Genomic DNA, 20675 nt, shown 5'->3' on the forward strand with positions numbered 1-20675 from the left:
TAAATGTTATATTTGTAGTCATTAAATTGGTATAAAGGAGCTGTAGGTAGAAGTTTATTTTATAACCACTATTGTGTAGAATCATTTTCAAACCACGTCCATTATGTCCGTGATGGGGCTGAGAACAAAAGAAGTGCAAATTAGACAAAAATAGAAAATAATAAAAGTGCTTTGATGCCTGAGGTGGGAAAATATGATTTGTTGGAGCTTTAATGCATGCCTAATATTGTGGAGTATTCAGACAATTAATCAAATGTAGCTGAAAAATATTTCCAAGTTGAAATATTACAGAATACCACGAATGACCCACCTACATTTTAATTATTTGTAAATGCCATTTAAATAATGTATCACTAAAATATATTGATATGCTGGTATGGAAAAAAAAGTGCTTAAAAGTGTTTGAGCTACATATACATGACTCTAATTTGCTTGTTTCTGTACAATGTAAATTCAGTTCTTGATATGGTGGCACAGACACTGGTTCCAAAGAAATGCGTTGGCCCAAACATTGCCTTGTGTTTTGTCGCCCCCTATTGTTTAAAATGAGATTTACAATAACAGACGACTTTAAAGAATAGTCTATACTACATACGTAATTGATGCAAGGTTGTATTCTATTTATACATTTATGGTCAATTTTAACCTAAAAGAAACTGTATTAGTGGACTCGTTGAAAAATAATAAATAAATAAATAAAAATAGGTCTGTCTCTTTAACAAAGTCCACTCTGTTCTTCTGGGCACTTGATTATGCTGTCCGTTACACGTGTTTATGATAAGGGTCGATTTGGGGATTTTATCAAAACACGCAGGAACTGACGCATAACTTTATGGATAAAGATTATGTTTTATATGTAAATATAATAACCACTTTTTCACGGTAAGAATAAAGTGAACAAAACTATAAATTTGCTTTTGTTGGTTGAAACAGTAGGTGAGCAGATGTCTGTGTTATTGTGCGCTTAATGGTGTCTGTTTAAAACATTTTTATTATTATTTTAAAATAAATAATGTGTTAGATAATTTTTGTTAGTTTAAAAACGTTCACAGTAAGACTGATTGTTGCAGTTAAATTACGGGTCCCATAGACTCACTTTATTTATTCAAAAACACAACATCAAATGTTTAAGCCTCTACCTTTTTTTTTTTTTTTTAAATCTTTCTCACTTCCAAACTGTAATCATTGTCACACCTAGTTATGGCTCTGCTGGAAAAAATTGAAGTTAAAACAGACCAAGATACACAAGCCACAATCACTGATGAAGAGTTAAATGACCCTAAACCTGAGGAAGAGGAGGAGGAGGATGGTGGTGGTGGTGGTGGTGATGATGATGATGATGATGAAGAAGAAGCAGCAGAGCGTGATAAAGATGCTGACCAGGAAATGAACTGTGAAAATGGAGATGAAACTCTAGAACTGGAGACTAATAAAGAAGATGGCCTTGAGAAGCCAAAGGGTAAGAAGTGTGTGCCAGGCGTAGTGTATTTGGGGCACATCCCTCCTAGAATGAGACCAAAACATGTGCGGAACATGCTGAGTGTGTACGGAGAGATTGGAAGGATATTCCTACAACCTGAAGGTAAGACTGCAGTCTTTTAGAAAAATATTTGGAAAAACACAGATGTATGTATGTGAGTTTAAAAAAAAAAAAAAAAAAGTTAAACACATTAAAATTCTGTCATTATATACTCACCATCATGTCATTCCAAACCCCTAGGACTTATTTGTTCTGCTGAACACAGGAGGTTATGTTTTAAAGAATGTCACAGTTGATGAATTCCAAACAATAGTTGATAGTGACTCACTTTAAAGCTTAAAAAGCACACAAATCTGTCTGAAGTAGTTTATGTGACTCATACATCATATACCAAGTCATCTGAAGGCATACGTTCACTTTGTATAATCAACAAACCGAAATGTAGGTACAGTATTTATTATCAAATGAAATCATTGATCAACTCATGTAAACAGTGCACAGATTTTTCAACTTTACTGGTTACGTGTGGTTTAAAAGTAAATTACCGTCCGGTCTGAAATCTGTACAAATTTTCCGACTTCAGTGTGCCTGATTTTAAGCACATCAGCTCAGTTAAAACAGGTTCTCCATTAAAATATTGGAAAATTCTGCTCTAAATGTCATGAAAGTATAATTGGCAGAAACGGTAAGCCGATTTTTTTTTTCGCGCTTTGTTTTTGTTCTTAAACAGTACTTTTTGATTTTTATTATAATGCAGTAATACTTTGACGTACTGTAATGATTGATGTAAGCAGTCATGAAATCAGGTGTAAATGGTGATGTGTCTGTAAATGCCAATGGTGCCTGTCCACTTGTAATCAGGTAGCCCTAAACGCATCTTATAATCAGGCAATAAACAGGCATGGCACACACACCGCGGGAGAGAGAGAGTGATATCAAAACTGATGCACTAGGTTTAAATGGTTTACTTGTTTCTTTTCTTTTTTTTATCTATCAAAATAACGGGAAGCATTTTAAATTATCCATCAATGTTACAAAAATATCTGTAATTTGTAACATGCCCCTGCTCTCTTATTTTGTTTTCCCTTTGTGTGAGACTGCCAATTGGATGAGGGCGGCAGCACTTGAACTCTGCCTATTTAAGAGTGTTGGCTGCACCGCATGGGAGCGGCTGCACCAGGAAACCTGCTCCTGTGTTTGTTTGATGTTGCTTTTTGATTTCTTTTTTGATTTCTCATTTACTTTAAAAGGATGGTGAGTTTACCCTTTGTTTAGTTAAAGCAGCTTACATAGTAAGAGTAGGTAAGAAAGTGGACCCGACAGATTTGTTTCTGTGTTTGTTGTTTTTTAAGAATATTTCTACCAAATTATCTCTTTGGCTGTTCTCTAGATCATTGCATTAAAAGGATGAAAAAAAGGCAGGAAGTAATTCATCCAGTTTCACCGAGGGTTGGGTGGAGTTCCGAGACAAGCGCATCGCTAAGAGAGTCGCGGCCAGTCTGCACAACACACCCATGGCCAACAGGAAAAGGAGCCATTTCAGTAGTGACCTGTGGTCCATAAAGGTATATAACACTAGACATGCTCTGTATACTCACTGCTGTTATGATAACAAAAGAGATAAAGGGTAAAAGTGAATATATTAAATGATTTAGTACTGTTTAGCAGTAACATGCAAATAGTGTGCTTGGCTTTTTGCTATCTTTAAAGGGGCCATATCCTACATGTCCACTTTAAATGTTAGTCAAGGCTTCTTGCACCAAAAACAGCTATATTGTAGTTTTACATGACCGTTTCTCACCTTCTCTTTGAGCCTTAGAATTAAACATTCTGGTTTTTGTGGTACTGTTCCTTTAAGATTTCCATATGTGAATGACCTGATTGGCTAAATTTTTTTGCATAAAAATGGCTTAGATGCCCTGCTACTAACTTACTGACTAGGCACTGATATGTAAATGTGGGCAGCTTATAAGCTTGTATTTGTGATGTCGTTACCATGCCCCATTTTTTTAAGCTTTGTATTTTGAATACTGTTACTTTAAAAGAGCTAGAAAAATCCTGTTTTCCATATAAGGAACCTTTAAAATACTTTGTTTTAATGCGTATTGAAGGTGTTAAATTATTTAAATAGTTAAATAGTCTTTTATTATTTTCTCCTGTTCAATCAAGTATCTGCACAGGTTCCAGTGGTGTCATCTCAGCGAGCGATTGGCTTATGAGCAGACCGTCTATCACCAGCGTATGAGGACAGAAATCTTCCAGGCAAAGAGGGAGACGAACTTCTACCTGGCTAGTGTGGAGAAGAGCCAGAACATGGCGAAACTCAAGAAGAAGAGGGAGAAGAAGGGCGAGGTTGTGGAGGAGAAGACCTGGGACTTCAAACAGCGTCCTACAGAAGAAGAGATCCAGATGAAACGGTTGAAGAGTAAAGGGTTATCCAAGAAAAGTCTCCAGAAGGCTCAAGAGAAGAGCAAAGCCATCCAGGATAAAGCTCATTCGAATGTTTCCCTGTTGGCTAAGATCTTCAACAGTGGCAGGGCCCAGAACTGATGAGATGAGAAGATTTAAAGGGATTGTTCTGTCTTTTTTTTCTTCTGCTGAATAACACAAAAGCAAATATTTTGAAAAATGTCCTGGCTTTTTTTTTTTTTTTTTCGTACAATTAAAGTGAATGAGGATTGTGCTTACATTTCGGTCCGTTCCTCACACAAAGCCATCATTTGGCTTCGGAAGACATGGAATATAGTGCAAAGGTTGTATGAGCTACTTTTATTGTTGTTTTTTTTGTTTTGTTTTTTGAGCTTTGACAGCCCCTGGTCGTTGTATGCTTTTGTTGTATGGGTTTTAATATTTTCAGAGAAATACACTATCACTCGTGTAATGCTCCACTATTGTGGCCTAATAAACTGTGCTCCATTTTCCCACAAAAAAGAGGCTTAACCTCTTCTGGAAGCATAATACAGTATTCATTCATGGAATTGTGGTCTAATTCCAAATTTCGAAAATTTGTAATTCTTTAATCACTTTTAGTCATTTGAAGGAAGAAAAAATAAAGAAGAATTTCTGGGGGGCTCAAATCACTTATAAAATAGGTTTTTGATAGCAAAATATCCAAACTACTGAGTTTTGATTTAATACAATCTCATCAATATGAGGGAAAACACAAGAATATTTAAGAGATTATATGTCTTGGCTTTATCAAACATTACAATCAGTCAGCTGGAAATTTGTACAAGAAATCATCAGGTCATATTCTAAAATGTGAGAATATTCTCAAGTGTTTGAAGGAGATTTCAAAGCATTCAAATGTATGTGCACTGAGGTGAGGACAAAGAGACCAGTTTGTCTGATCCTAGTAAGTGTGGCATCACAAGACTCAAACATTCTTGGGTATTTAAAGGAATTGGCCTAAAAAAAAAAAAGCATTTTTCCCTTTGTGCACAGACCTCCCCTTCTGTACTGAACATATACAGTATATAGTCTATGAAGATAAATTCTTGTTAATTAATGTACATCTGCTTGTTAAATAAGATCTTTCTCATCCTAAAAAGACAGATTTTTCCTGGCCATCTTCTGCTTTGGTGTACTCCAGTTGGGAACTGGGAAGTATCGGCTTTCATAGTGTGGGCTGTTCCGCACATATGTCAAATATTACGGGATTGCTGGACAAATTACATTGTCTGCCAGCAGAATGGTGCCTTTCTCTGAATCGGCCACAGTTCTGAAATGTTAGAAAATAAGGATAATTGTCACAAAATAAAGATAATTCTCTAATGTTTGAATAATTTCTCAGAGAAGTAAACTAAAAGAAAATAGCATAATTTTGGGGCTTCCTACCTCCAGAAGTTTATAATCTGGAACGTAACGATCTTTCCAGTGGTCCAGAAAGACAAAATCAAAAGATGTTATTCCAAATCTTTCTTTAATTTTGGGGATCAAGTTACCAGAGGGCACCTCCAGAAGAGTAACCTTTTAAAAAAAAAACATAAAATAAGACTTGCCTTCAAAATACATCTTTAGTGCTTTAAGATGTGGCTGCCTATGACCCACTAAATAATTACTTTTTTTGACATAAAATGTTTCTAAATGATACTGCTAAATGTATACCATTTGATACAAGCATCTGCCAAATTCATGAATGTAAATGTATGGAATACCTAGATGACCAATGACATTTGTCAAAATGTGCAATACACAACAGAGCACACTGCACTACTGTATCCCACAATGCAATGTTCTCAACTTGACCTTCCAATAATCTTATTCACAGCAGCACCATCTTTGATTTTTATGGGTGTAACAGGAGTGGTCAGTGTGGGGAATGAGGAAGCGTGGTTCAGGTATCTTTAAACTCTCTATTCACACAATAACACTCAAAGTTGGGGTCAATACTCTAATGTGTCACACTCCTGTGCATCACTCTTTCTCTCTCCCTGGGCTCTGGCGTGGGCTCCTCTTATCGCTCTTCCCGAATTACTGCAACAAGTGTCAGGTGTATGTAAAAGTGTCCCACCACAAAGTACAGCTTTCACCTGCATAAACGCTTGTTGACACTGCTCCGTCCACTGGACCGGATCTGGTGCTGCCTTTTTAGTAAGATCAGTCAGCGAGCTGGTGACAGCTGAATAATTAGGTACAAACCTACAATAGTAGCCAGCCAGCCCCAGGAACTCCATTTTGGTCTTAGGTCTTGGGGAGGCTGCAAATCACTGCGGTTTTATCAATTTGGGGCCGCACCTGCCCGTGGCCCCAGTGGAAGCCCAGATATCGTACCTCCGCCCGCCCAATTGCACACTTCTTTGGGTTTGCCGTGAGCCCCGCTTGCCTCAATGACCATAGGACAGCCCTCAGATGTTGCAGTTGCCACGTGTGTAAGCAACGTGCGGACAGAGGACTCGGTCCATGAGCTGCTGGAACGTAGCCGGAGCATCAAACAAACCGAATGGAAGCATCAATAGCCTTTTGTCAAATCCAGTGAATAAAACCGAGCTGTGCCTAACCGATCGAGCAGTTCATCAATATGAGGCATAGAATACGCATCAAATTTAGACATTGCATTTACCTTTCGATAATCCACACATAACAGGAATGGCCCATCACTCTTAGGAACCAGCACTACCAGGTTGGACCAGTCACTGTGGGATTCTTCTATTACTCTCATCTCAAGCATTGCATCCAATTCTTCTCGTACCACTTTTTTCTTGTGCTCGGGAAGTCGGTAGGGATGAGTACGTACCACTACCAGGCGTAGTCTCGATGTGGTGCTGTGTGAGGTTTGTAATCCACCGGAACTAACACAAAGCGATGTCCACGTGCCGACCGTTCTAATGGCCCAACGAGGTCCATGCCAATTCTCTCAAAGGGGACCTCGATTAATGGCAGAAGGCGCAATGGCGCTTTTGGGGTAGCCGGTGGATTCACCAACTGACATGGATTCACTCACTGCATTGGATTATGATGAGCTGTCTGGAATAGTATTTCCCGACGGCTCTTCGGTATCAACAACTTGGTTGTATCTTCTTTTGTCTGAGCGACCTGCGTCACTCAATACAACCTATCTTTTATAATTGAAAAATACGAATATGTGAGTGCAATGTCTGGCCGGAGACACTGACCATCATTCACTTTCACTTGATCAAAGGTGTGCCTGCTCCAGAGGGGAATCCCCAGCAGTGAATCCTCTAAGGGCTGGGGAAGCCGAGACTTCTCCCTCCCTTACGTCATCCTGATGTGGAGCTGATGCAGATGACATCTTTCTCCCCAGCCAGCGAGTCATACACCACACACCGATACGCTTTGTCACAGGACCCATCCAGGTGGGAATTAACCGCAGCCTCGATACTATGTTTTTGTCCCTGAAATTGAATAGTGACTGTCACTATAGGGTAACTTTGAATATCCCTGTGCACACACCTCACCTTCACCCTCCACCCCATGCCCAAAACCTCGTCTTGAACCAAACATTGGTAGATAGTGGTTTGATTACAACTGGTATCCACCAAGGCTTGATATGTACTTCACCTGATACTCACAGGTATGCGGTACATTCCAGCTCGATCGGGGGCGGCCCGTGGGGTGTCAGCAACCCGGACCAGTACTCCCAATTCCATCACTAAGCATTGGTCCCGAAAGTGCCCCGGCTTCCTGCAACTCCAGCAAGCCGGCCCAGACGCTATGCCCGAAGTGAATTCACCAACTTGGGGCAGGGGGGAGAGCGAGAAGAGACAGGGGGAACCACCGGCTGGACAGGGAAACGGGGTAGGGCGGGGACCAGACATGTGGGGGCAGGGTAGGGTGGGAGAGAGAGGGAGAGGGAGAGTGAAGAGAGAGAGAGTGAGGAGAGAGAAAAAACGAGGGCTGCTCCGCCCCCCGAGTACGCCGCCATATGGTCCTCAGCCAGCTGGACGGCCTCTTCCAGCGACACTGGGCGGTGGCACTGGACCCATTCTGCTGTTCCGGTCGGCAGACGAAGGATGAACAGCTCCAGCACTACCAGATCGACGACTCCCTCAGCGGCGCACTCCTCTGCCAGCAGCCACTTCTGGCAGGCGTCATGGAGCTGTTGGGCAAACGCAAACGGGCGGCCGTGCTCGCTCAGCGTCAGCAAAAGTCATAATGGCAAAAGTTTAGATATATCTTTATGCAAAAACTATATATATATTAGGGCTGTCCATTTAACGTGTTAATTTACTGTGATTATTTTAAAATAAAGCGTTAAAAAAATGTACAAAATCAATCATGCCCATTGACGCATACATAAATTCCGTAATAAAAGTACGGATTTTCCTACCAAATGAGCAATTCAAGCTTGAAGTACATCTGTTTTTACGATCCGCGTCAATAGGTGGCAGCATGCCTCAACAAACCACACAAGCAGCGCAGCACAGAATGGGAACCGCTCACTTAGGAGGAAGCACAACAGGTGGGCAAAGTACAACAGAATACAAGAATCCTGAGACACGATTTTCAAAGTTTCTACTATTAACTTGACACAGAGTCTTAAAAAATGAGCCGTTTATGATGCTGAATACCAGTGAGATGCTCCAAACGAGTCTGTCTGAGGCACGCACATGTACATAGAGCAACAGTCAATTAAAAGCAGTGCAGACGGAATGCAAGTAGGGCTCTGTTTTCACATGAATACCGTGCTCTTTGTTTTATCCAACTGCGCGAGCACTAATTCTAAGTGCAATTTTCGTGTCAGTGCAAAGCGTGAGTGGGCACGGGTGGGAGTTTTTGCACTATATGTGGGTGTATGCGCACAAACTGTGGGTGGTTTGTATGTAAATGAAGTGGCGTCAAGCGCAATTTGCTATTTTCCTGGGAAATAGGTCATTGCGCTAAGACATTTTAATACCATCTCTGTTTTCAGCGCAAAGTTCAAACTCAGTTCCTACATTTGCAGTTTGGAGATTCCACCAATAGGTGGTAATAAAGTTCACATCCAAAATCTGAAAATATAGTGGAACATCAAATTATGTCCCTGACGATCAGAGTTGTATAGTCATCTTGTGAAACAAATATTTATGAGATTTGTGTTAAACTATCTACAGTTTAAGTCATGGTTTAGAGAACAAAAATCTAAACTAGCCGCAAACTTGCCACAAATTTGCCATCCGTTATTTTCACATGCAAATGTGATTGTGACTTGCCACAAATGTTTGGCAGAAGTTTGCAGCTCTTCACCAGTAGTGATGAACCTCCAGCAAACCTTTGGCAACAATGGACAATTTGCCGCAAGCTTGCCGCAAATCTCATTTGCATGTGAAAATGATCTATGGTGAATTTGCAGTGAACTCTCAATTTTTGTAAGTGCCAGGTTGTTAATCGATGGTATGTACAACAGTCTGCATTATTTCAGTTTCTTTTTTCTTTTTAAATTGTGTTTAATAGAAGAATTCAGAATTATTGATTTATTTATTTTTATTGTGTCACTTGTCTTGAAGGCCAGCGTGGGCGATGGCAGCGTAGGCCGAGTTGAATTCAATGGTAATGAGTTTAGATCCAGGGTACAACAGCCGAGCGATTAAAACGGTAGAATAGCCACAGTATGTGCCGAGCTCCAGAGCTGTTCTGGGATTAACCTCACTCACAACTGAATCCAATAAGGGCCCTTCAGAGTGTCACACAAATAAATTCAGGATGGAACCAGAGGATAACCGAGGCAGCTAATCAATGAGGTGGCTAATGGTGTAGTCGAAACATCGTTACAGGCCTTTCTGCCCCATTAACAGCTCAGTGCCATCATTTATTAATCAGTGCCTGTCTTCACATGTGAAATTAAGTTGCTAATGAGGGAAATTGTCACAGTAGGCCCCAAAATAAAGATGTCTGAATGTCACTGCAAACAACATTTTCTGAGCTGTTTTTTATATTAACCAACTGCTCCCAAACTGCTTTTAGTGGATGTATGAAGTCAGTTCCTCTCAAATTCACTGTCCTGGTGATCATGTTGTAGAGTAACCATGCAAAGGTGTAGTTCAGCACATTAACATTGGGCATGTTTCACTATTGTTTGACAACCAGAAAGTGTCCTAAAACATTTTGTCTTAATTTTGAACATGGGTGTTTCTTTAACTTTAGGCAATTTTAGCATTGCAGACTTCTAGAAAATAAAGTCTCGGTAAAACATTTTTCACACTGTGTTTATTAGAATTCTGTGGTGGAAATGGCGGTGATGGAAATGACATTTTTAAATATTTTTTGGAAATGAAATGGCCAACCCCTTGCTCACATTTCATAGCTTACATTTTATGTATCCTAAATACAAATAATTAAATAACATTTTCACACTTTTTGCATTATTTTGAAAAATTACAACTTGATTGTAAATGATTGCCAATTCAAATATTCTCCTCGCAAGTGATATTTACCTTGATCTTTATGAAGGTAAAATAGTGCCTAAATGACTTGCACACGCAGAGTGAGATTTGTGAAAGCGTAAATCAAATTGCAAGCGAAATTTGTTTCGCGTGCCCACAGAACGTTTTGTAAAGGTGTAAATCAAGTTTCAGGTGTTAGAAAAAAATTATTAGCAAAACTTTAATGCTTTGCATAAGTGTAATTCATGTGTTGTGTAATTTCATATTAACACAAAGTAAATGTGGTCTGTATTCTTCTGACTTCCTTTTTTTCGTGCTTACACTTTACTGTTTTTGTGCCTAAACATGGCCACAAACATTGCAAAGCTACAATCAGCGATATGCAAGCAAAGAAAGGGTGTCATGAGCAGCAAAATGGATTCACAGCATAGAATCAGTCTGTATGTGTAAAATAAACTGCTGCAATCCTGTAAATGACTTGTGTTTGTGGCATAAATATTTTCCAGAAATAATCCGATATACACTGTTCCATCTTTTGGCACAAATTCCTCACTGAAGAGAGTTCTGCAAGCATGAGAGGGAAGGCGGGGCTACCTGCTTCTAGTAACCAATCAAATGAGGTTTTCTTTGACCAGTTTACTCTGACCTGATTGGTTTAACAATGTGACAGACAGCTTCTTCTTCATAAGGTTTAGCATCGTTCCTCTGGGTATCTCTCCTCTTAAATATTAAACTGAAATATTAATACATACACGTTCTTTTATTGTGAGAGTGTAGTTGAGCCGACACCTTTTACTGATATAAATATGATTCTCAATCTGGTTTTCAAACGTTTCTTCTTGTTGCTCTTCATTATTTTAATTATATTTTAATTACTTGTATTGTATGTATTATCATTGGCATGGCAAATGGGAGAACTAATTCTAGAAAAGAAAATGATATAAGTAAATTCTATTTATATGGCTTACTTTATTCATTTGTTTTCTAGCATGAGTTCTATGATACCAACTAATTCATCAAAATGCCTTGCCATTGATAATTAAAAGTAAATATAATTAAAATAGCCTAATGAACAGCAACAAGAAGAAACATTTGAACATCAGGTTGAGAATCATATTTATATCAATAAATGGTGTCGGCTCAACTACTCTCTCACAATAAAAGAACATGTACTGTCTGTATTAATATTTCAGTTTAATATTTAAGAGAGGAGAGATACCCAGAGGAATGACACTGAGCCTTATGAAGAAGGAGCTGTCTGTCACATTGTTAAACCAATCAGGTCAGAGTAAACTGGTTAAGGAAAACCTCATTTGATTGGTTACTAGAAGCAGATAGACCCGCCTTCCCTCTGGTGCTTGCAGAACTCTTTTCAGTGAGGAATTTGTGCCAAAAGTGTGAGCACAACAAAAGGGAAGATGGAACAGAGTACATCGGATTATTTCTGGAAAATATTTATGCCACAAAAGTCATTTACAGGATTGCAGCAGTTTATTTTACACATACAGACTGATTCTATGCTGTGAATCCATTTTGCTGTTCTTTAAACCCTTTCTTTGCTTGCCCATTGTAGGTTTGCAATGTTTTTGGCCATGTTTAGGCACAAAAACAGTGCCAAAAGTATAAGTGTGACAAAAAGGCAGAAGAATACAGACCACATTTACTTTGTGTTAATATGAAATTGCACATTCACAACACATGAATTACACTTAAGAAAGCATTAAAGTATTGCTAATATTTTTTCTTACGTTTGCAACTTGATTTACACCTTTACAAAACATTCTGTGGGCATGCAACTTAATTTATGCTTTCACAAATCTTACTCCGTGCATGCAAATTTTTCTATCACGCTTGTAACTTCATTTATGCTTTTATAAATCTTATTCTGAGCTTGCAAATCATTTTGGCACTATTTTACCTTCATAGATTTTTCTTTGTTGTATTGAAACATCTCTTGGCTCATACTTCATCTCAAGCATGCTCTGGTTAACAAGTACACTAACTTTTGAAAAAAATTTATTAGGTGCAAGAAAAAGGTATTGCAATGGAAATGACACAAATATGTGCGGTAGTCATTTTATTTCACTTTTTGTTTAGATTATCATAGTTTATAACGTAATATTTTGTATTTTATAGTGAATTTTCATAGTTTAATATTGAAAGTCTGGGACAAGGCTAAAACATTAAAATGTATATCGAAAAAGCATTTGAAAAGTAACAGAAATAAATGATGAAGGCCTGGTTAAAAGAAGAAAGAAAAAAGAAAAAAGAAGAAGCTTATTACATGGTTCTGCTCTTATCGTCCAGATTCATCTTTGCACATTATAAAAATAAAAAAAAAGATGATATTTTCCATACCTTCGAATTCCATTCTGCTATGGAACTGCTACTTTTTGCATCCCATCCTTCCATTAATTCCTCATTGAAATAACCGGTTTAATGACTAAATATGAAATTAAAATAGGTTCCAAAGGTACGTTTCATGTTGACTTTAAAAGAAATGCCACTTGGTTAAATATTTTGTTATCTATTGCAATGACATTTAGACATTTTTAAGTGCTCCTTAAGTGTCTAAATACTTTTTGTGCCACTATATGTACATTGAAGATATGATGAACAACTTAAAGTGAAAGGTAAAAATGCAAGTACGGAAATAAATATTGAGCTAACTGAGACTCATTCAGTTTAAATATGTGTAAGCATTCAGTCAATAAAATAAATCCATCCTCAGTCCCATAATGTATCACCACTCCTAATTGCAACTGTTGATTGTGTTGCATGAATTGGTTGCACACTGTGCACATGTGCACATGCAACTTGTGTGCACGTGTGCAGCCATGTGGAGAGCACATTGACCCAGCAGACAGGAGAGCGCCATCACTTCTCCTTCAGAACATCCGGCTGTGAGCAGCCCAAAGGCCATTTACTCAAGAGCGTAGGAGAGAAAAAGAGACAGTGGAAGGAAAACATATTAGGCAAAAAGTGAAACAATTAGAAAGGGAACAGAGAAGGAGGTTTTTACCTTTCTCGTCGCCCACGTTCTTGGCCCACTCTTTGTGTCTGCAGAAGTAGTCAGTGGCTGCTATGACACTCTGGGCATCATCTTTGGTGGCGTTCTGCTTAATGGGTTTTAGCATGCGCTGTGTTCATGGAAATCAGCTTTGATCAACAGTGTTTTATAACAAAGCAATACTTGAGAACAATACTTAGATTCAAAAGATATAAAGATGTCTAACAGTCCATTCATTATTTATTCTTGCTTTCAAAATATTATTTTAATCAGTTTTAACTCTCTATGGCCTATGCCATTTATAAATGACACAACAAAATACAGGCTGCTGTTTTATCATTTAAAAAAAAAAAAATAGCCCATTTTTTTCACTTATTTAAAGTCACATGGGCTTAATATACCACCAATCTTAATATACCATCACATTTTTTAATAGCTGGAATTTTGTTTTCACAGTGCCAATGTGATTTTTTTAGATCTTTTTTTTATTTTATTTTTTATTCTAACTAGTAAAATAGCCATTTAAGATATCTTTAATTACTCTTCAATTTATTGATATCTGAAGTGAAATCCCTTTCCAGAAATCCAAAAAATAAGTACATTTACAGATATCAACAATTTGTGTTTTTACTACCTTTAATTCAATTGCTAATATAAGGAATGGGCATTTGCACAATGTAATAATTTATATAAAATATATCATTTTTACTAGTAGTACATTGCTGATTATTTGTATTTGAAATTTTAACTAGTAAGAAATTAATCATACATATCTGTAAATGCATTTTAAAACAGTGTTAATAACGGATCATTGTGAAATTCTACAAGTGAAAATGCAGTTACAGATACCAAAAAGTTTAAATTCCATTTTTTATATCAAGAGTGGATATTTCTGCAAGAAATGATGTCACTTTTATATCAAGAATGAATGCTTTTACCAGTGCAAACCTAATTAATGATATAAAAAAATTGCATTTTCACTAGCAATTCTATTGCTGATCACAAGAATTAGCATTTTTACTAGTGAACATTGAATTATATATAGCTATAATTCATATTCTGCATATGATTTAATGTCAAAAGTGCTTGCGATAGTAAACACGGTTTTCATCTGTTGTCAGATTATTTTATTTTTTTAACAGGTTTTTGGTAGTTATCAGCATATTAGTGTGCATGTAAACACACTCATCGATGTTTGTCACATAAAAAAGTCATATAACGCAAACAAACCAAAAATATATTTAGGAATGCTGTTGAATTTTAACACATCAGTTGATTTAGTTTTAAACTTGTTTCAAAAAGTAGTCAATATACATGGTTAAAGTGTTTCTATAAATATCCTGTTGGACTTACACTTCACAGCAAAAGAGGTAATAGTGTGCATGTCGGCAAGGTTCACCTGAGGTCGTTAGGATCCCGTCAGGGTGTTCAGGAACCGCTCAACGATGACAACGTGCCAGATGAGTGCCAGCCAACCGTTGCTCTGCACAGCTGCAGGAATGAGCCAGTGATACAGAAGATACAGGACAGCTGCTGAAACAACAGTCACTGCCAACACACTCAACAGCATCCTGAGAGAGTGAGAAAAGCCCACAAACAGAATAATGATTAAGCTCAGCAAAAAATTGTGACATGTAAAACACCTCAATTCACAAAGGTTAGGACTTCAAGGTTGATGCAAAAAATGGATATGACATCCATGCACATTACTTGGGAATAGATTTTTTAAAAGCAGGAGTAAAAGTCAAAGAGTGAATTTCACGAAGCCTGTTAAAAACTAAATCATATTTCACTCTAATAGGCTTTATTTCTTCATGCAAAATACAGTATTGTTTTATCTTTTTTCTTTTGATTTTGGGATGAAACCCAGACATGTTCTTGACAGGTTTTAAAACTTACATTCATTTCAATACAAACTTTCCCTAAACCCAAAGCAATATAACCTTTAGACCTAAATTATTGATTAACTTGTGTGTGCTTATGACATACACCCTCACCTTTGTTAATATGCGCTGCTCTAGTTGTGATGTAATGTTGCAAGATCACATCATTTGGATGTCCTGTATATAACATAACAATATTTAATAATAAATTAAAGGGATAGGTGACCCAAAAATGTACATTCTGTCACCTTTCACTCACCCTCATGTTGTCCCAAACCCTTAGGACTTTTTTTCTTCCATGGAACTCAAGAGCAGATGTTAGACAAAATATTAGCCTCATTGACCATTCAATTCATTGTATGGAAAAAGATGCAATGGAAGTAAATGGTGAATGAGACTAACATTCTGCCTAACATATCCTTTTGTGTTCCACAGAAGAAAGTCAGATCGGTTTGTAACAACATATGGGTTAAGTAAATGATGACATAATCAATGGCCCTAAAAAACAGTGAAAACTCTCTCTCCTCAACTGTGCAAGATTTGGCCTTATGTCCAAGGGAAGGAAATTAATTAACACAGCTTAATCCCTGGCTGATTTACCACTTCCACAAAGTTTGCCTTGTAATGGCTTTCAAAATGATGATTCAGATGTTTTATGTGCATTTTCACAACCAACATTTTATGGCTTGATATTTATGGTTAACCCTTGCACTCTTTTGACAGTAATCCAAACTCCACCCACTCTAGTATAGTATGAACATCAGCTTTCCTTGAAGTTCTAAGACATCACTGGGTAAAGCAATGACTACCTGATGTTTTGAGTAGCTGTTAACTTTTCATTTAGTTCAAAATGCCTACACTGAAAGGATCCAGCTTTGACCACTATGATATTTCTTCTTCTATAAATATTTTTCTGGTTTGGTGCTGGTCTAGTTGGTGGACCAACTAGCCATGCTGTACACAAAGCAAACCAGCATGGTCTTTCTGCTGAAACTGGTTGACCAAGGAAGTCTTACTGTTTAAGCTACCATAAGCTATTTAAGGAGCCTGGTGGGGACACCAGGAACCAACATCCAAAACTAGCAATGCTTGTCTTTTCAACAGGAATACACTAAATAAAAGATTCCAATTAGAACCAAAAGGGTATTACAGCATGATCAGATATTATAAGGGGATGAGACGGTCCACTCATATGCACATGAATGGGAGAATGGCAATGCTAAATATACGGCTGCAATACCGCCTTTCAGTAAAAAAAAACAACTGCCTTTTTTGATAGAAGCATCGCAACACTCAATAGAGCGTAACAGTGCCCGCCAACTTTTTAAGCCATCTTGGTTCCAGAAGTATTTTTTCCATAGGGATTTCAAACAGTACAATTGGACAAAAAGGTACAAGACTGTGTACTTAATGTCTTTAATGAGGGAATTAACAATAATCTCATGAAACATTGTAAATTATGTAATCGAATGGAAAGATACAAAATTATTTAAAGTTGTTGATTACATGTATAGAATCAATATATTTAAAGTATATTGCAAAATATCCAGAGATTTACAAATGTATAAGGAGTTTGAAAGTGGTCGGTCGCTGCAGGGCTCATTGCTGCAGTTTGTTAGTCGTGATTCTCTGATTGGTGGATTTTCCCCCTCAGGATCATGGGTGTAGTTCTTTACCAGGAATTCCGCTATTAAACATGATTTATATATATATATATATATATATATATATATATATATATATATATATGTGTGTGTGTGTGTCTAAATTAAAATAATGTGAACTGATGGCTTTAAAGGAAGTACACACCATCGATAAACAACCTCCGAGCTCACGGTAAGTCAGTCTATAAAGGTTTAGGAGTTATTGTTAAAAATCAGTTCCCTTATTGAGAAAATGAATAGGATTTTAATAATACTATTTGTTGTCATACATGAAACTATTGTTGTCAGAATGTATTATTGATTTGAAATATGTTATTTCAATGCAATCTTGACTAATAGCTTTGGAGATTTTGGTCTTTCCCCATTCAAATAGTTTGCAGTTGTACTTGCATGACTAGAAAATATCTGCCTAGAGGCGTTACGAATCTAGCCGTTGAGTGACTTGACTTGCCTTAAAGTGACTTTGATCCTGATGTCATAGGAGAACCTTTATGAGTTCCACAAAAACTTTGTATTATCTTGTGTAGTTCTTTAGAAAACCATCTATATCCTGGTGCTTTAAAGAACCCACAAACCAATATGCATATCTATAGATCTTATAATGTGACATCAAGAACTTTTTTTAATCTCCAAAGAAACATATAGCTAAATATGGTTCTTTTTTCTTTCTTTTTCTCCCTTTTTCTCCCCAGTTTGGAATGTCCAATTCCCAATGCACTCTAAGTCCTCATAGTGGCGTAGTGATTAGCCTCAATCCGGGTGGTGGAGGACGAATCTCAGTTGCGTCCACGTCTGAGACCTTCAATCCGCGCATCTTATCACGTGGCTTGTTGAGCGCGTTACCACAGAGACGTAGCGCGTGTGGAGGCCCACGCTATTCTCCGCAGCATCCACGCACAACTCACCATGCGCCCCACCGAGCGCAAGAACCACATTATATCGACCACGAGGAGGTTACCCCATGTGACTCTACCCTCCCTAGCAACTGGGCCAATTTGGTTGCTTAGGAGACCTGGCAGGAGTCACTCAGCACACCCTGGATTCGAACTTGCGCTAAATATGGTTCTTGATAAGACAAGCTATCTTTGCTGATCCAAAGATGCTGCAAAGAAAACATTTTTTAGTGTAGAGTGTAGATGTTCTTTCTAACACCTAACGCTGGGAAGATATTACAGTGCTGCCAAGTAATCCTGTAATTAAACTCCTATTAATAAAGTTCAGAATAAGGGCTTCTCGTGGTGCCCTGGCTTTCAGCAGGCACAATGGGGTGCCTATAAGGAACTCAAAGCACGATCCTCTGAAGGCTTATACTGACATGCAGTGGCGACAGTATAGGAGCCTGTGCGCTGTCAGTGCATACTTTAATTTAAGACGGTATCACTGTACAGACCTGTAACTGTAAAACCCTAAAAGAGGACAGCAAGACAGACTACAAGACTGACGTGTCTCTCTTAAAGGAATAGGACACACAAAAATGAAAATCCGTCATCATTTGTCACCCTCATGTCGTTTCAAACCAGTATGATTTTCTTTCTTCCATGGAACACAAAGAAAGTTATTTATAGCAGAATGTTCAAGTTGCTCTTTTTTCATGCAATGAAACTAAATGGTGACCACATCTGTCAAGCTAGATTTTCAGTTATTAAAATTTTAAATTACTTAAATTTCAGTCTGTTCCTTACACAAAGCACTCATATGGTTTCAGAAGACTTGAGACATAGTACACGAGTCGTATGAACTACTTTTATGGTGCTTGTTCTTTTTTAGTTTAACAGCCCAAGTCCCCATCCACTTTCATTATATGGAAAAGAGCAGCTTGGATGTTCCACTACACTTTTCCTTTAGTTTTCAATGGATAAATGAAAGTCTTGCAGGTTTGGAACAACATGAAAGTGAGTAAGTGACAGAATTTTTGGGGGAACTGACCCTTTAAGCAACCTGTTTTTCAACTTCTCACACGTGTTGATAGAGTAGGTGCTATCGATCGCATGGCCTGCCAATGACCTGAGAACTTTGAGCAGGACTGAATAGTGATTACTAGGCCACATGAATATTTAACTCTGGAACTGATCATTATAGACTTCTGCTAGACTTAAGTGCTCTAAAGTGTTAATGCAATGTGCTGTTAAAACCAAGGCATCATATTTACACGCTCAGCCACTGTGTGCAGAATGTGTCATATCTGGTTTATATCATAATTTTTCTTAGGAATAAATATTGAAGTGAGAACAATATTGGCTGCTGTGATTCATAGCTGGTTCATGCATAAAGTTACATAAACATAACATGGTATGGCAGTAAGAACTCTCACGTAATGTACAAGACACATTCAGATATTCAAACATATCCACAGCATGCATTTCCTGGAATTACATAAGGCAAACAAAGAATAATCTGTTGCAATATCGTACCAAACATAATTTCCAGAACTGTATCTTACTTCCTTTAGCAGCTGCCTTTATACACACAAACAGAGAGATGAGCTTCCCTTGCCCTTCTATTCCATTGCCTTTCTACCTTTTAAAGTCTTTCGTTATACACAGAGTGCTTGCTGGCCCCCCTCTCTCTCTCTCTCACTCACTACCATTTTCTCCTCCCTCTTGTGTTTGCTCTTTCTAACCCGTTCTCCTGGAGTGCCTTGATATGTGTTGAAAGTAATGTACAGCCTTGGGTCATGCAAGAGAATGAGGCACGTTGGTGCGCACACACACACTTTATAAGCATTAACATATACGTAGCCAATTGTGCTGTAATCCTTCTCTTTTTTTTTCTTCCACCCCCTTTCCGCCTGCTTCTCCTTATTTTTCCCCATTTCTCCTCCTTCTAGCTCCTCCCCATTACTCTCCCCTTTCACACATTGACATACTGAAAATGCAGACAAAAATAGAGGGCCTCAACATCACTAAATTCAGGGATGTGTGCAGTTCTTCAGAGCATGGTGTCTTCTGCAAAAACACAGGAGTAATTCCCTCAATATGAGATGCATTGGTTGAGAAAACTGAATACATAATTACATGTATAATGCATATATGTAGATCAAGCATGTAGAATGATCTATCTATCTATCTATCTATCTATCTATCTATCTATCTATCAGTATGGCTGTATTTCTATCTGTCTGAAATTTGCATGGGGCACTATTTCATCACACTTGAACAATGGGAGCATATGTGGAATTTAAAAAACCCATAAAAATCACATTTTAAATGCATGTGATTTTTTGTAAGTACTGAAATTCACAATAACATAAACTCTACACTGTGCTCAGAGACACACACACACAGAGAGAGAGAGAGAGAGAGAGAGAGAGAGAGAGAGAGAGAGAGAGAGAGAGCAATGGAGGTTACAGGTAACAAATGTATTCTCCTCAGTACATGTCATTCCTAATCAAAATCTTCCACACACTAACACACTGATGCTTGCATTTGCTGCATCCACATACACAGGTATGCCTGAGCTCCAGCATTCTGTTGTTCTGTAAAACTCTGTTACTGCATAATGATGTTGCTCTTATATGCTCTAAATGATATGTTATGTACTTGACTGTACTAATTAATACAGCACATAACAGCATGCATCAGTGAGTTTACATCATCCACTTAACTCCTTTTAACTATATTATTGTTCACCAGAATGAGATCGTAATAATGTCCTTGTTTCTAAATAAAGCATAATCATACATGGCTATAATCAAGTGTGAGTTATCATAGTCCTGAAGTCACATGACCGGGATTAACAGTGGCTACTGGTGGACAAAAAAGGCATTTTTAAAACTCCTCTATTATTGTAATCAACACAAGGTCAAGCATTAATGTC

General features: G+C 37.8%; 1 protein-coding gene and 1 pseudogene across 1 annotated transcript; one reads left to right on the forward strand and one right to left on the reverse strand.

Annotated features, from left to right (window-relative positions):
* Positions 1–763: 763 nt before the first annotated feature.
* LOC127424618 (activator of basal transcription 1-like) lies at positions 764–4352 on the forward strand. The gene is given in 4 exon segments (XM_051669972.1): positions 764–1582; positions 2871–2885; positions 2888–3045; positions 3650–4352. Coding segments are annotated over 4 exon segments (936 nt in total). The 5' UTR covers positions 764–1200; the 3' UTR covers positions 4031–4352.
* Positions 4353–4464: 112 nt separating this feature from the next.
* LOC127424624 (catechol O-methyltransferase A-like) lies at positions 4465–19519 on the reverse strand (annotated as a pseudogene).
* Positions 19520–20675: the final 1156 nt, after the last annotated feature.

This window comes from Myxocyprinus asiaticus, chromosome 33 (assembly GCF_019703515.2).
Source record: "Myxocyprinus asiaticus isolate MX2 ecotype Aquarium Trade chromosome 33, UBuf_Myxa_2, whole genome shotgun sequence".
Classification (NCBI taxonomy): Eukaryota; Metazoa; Chordata; class Actinopteri; order Cypriniformes; family Catostomidae; genus Myxocyprinus; species Myxocyprinus asiaticus.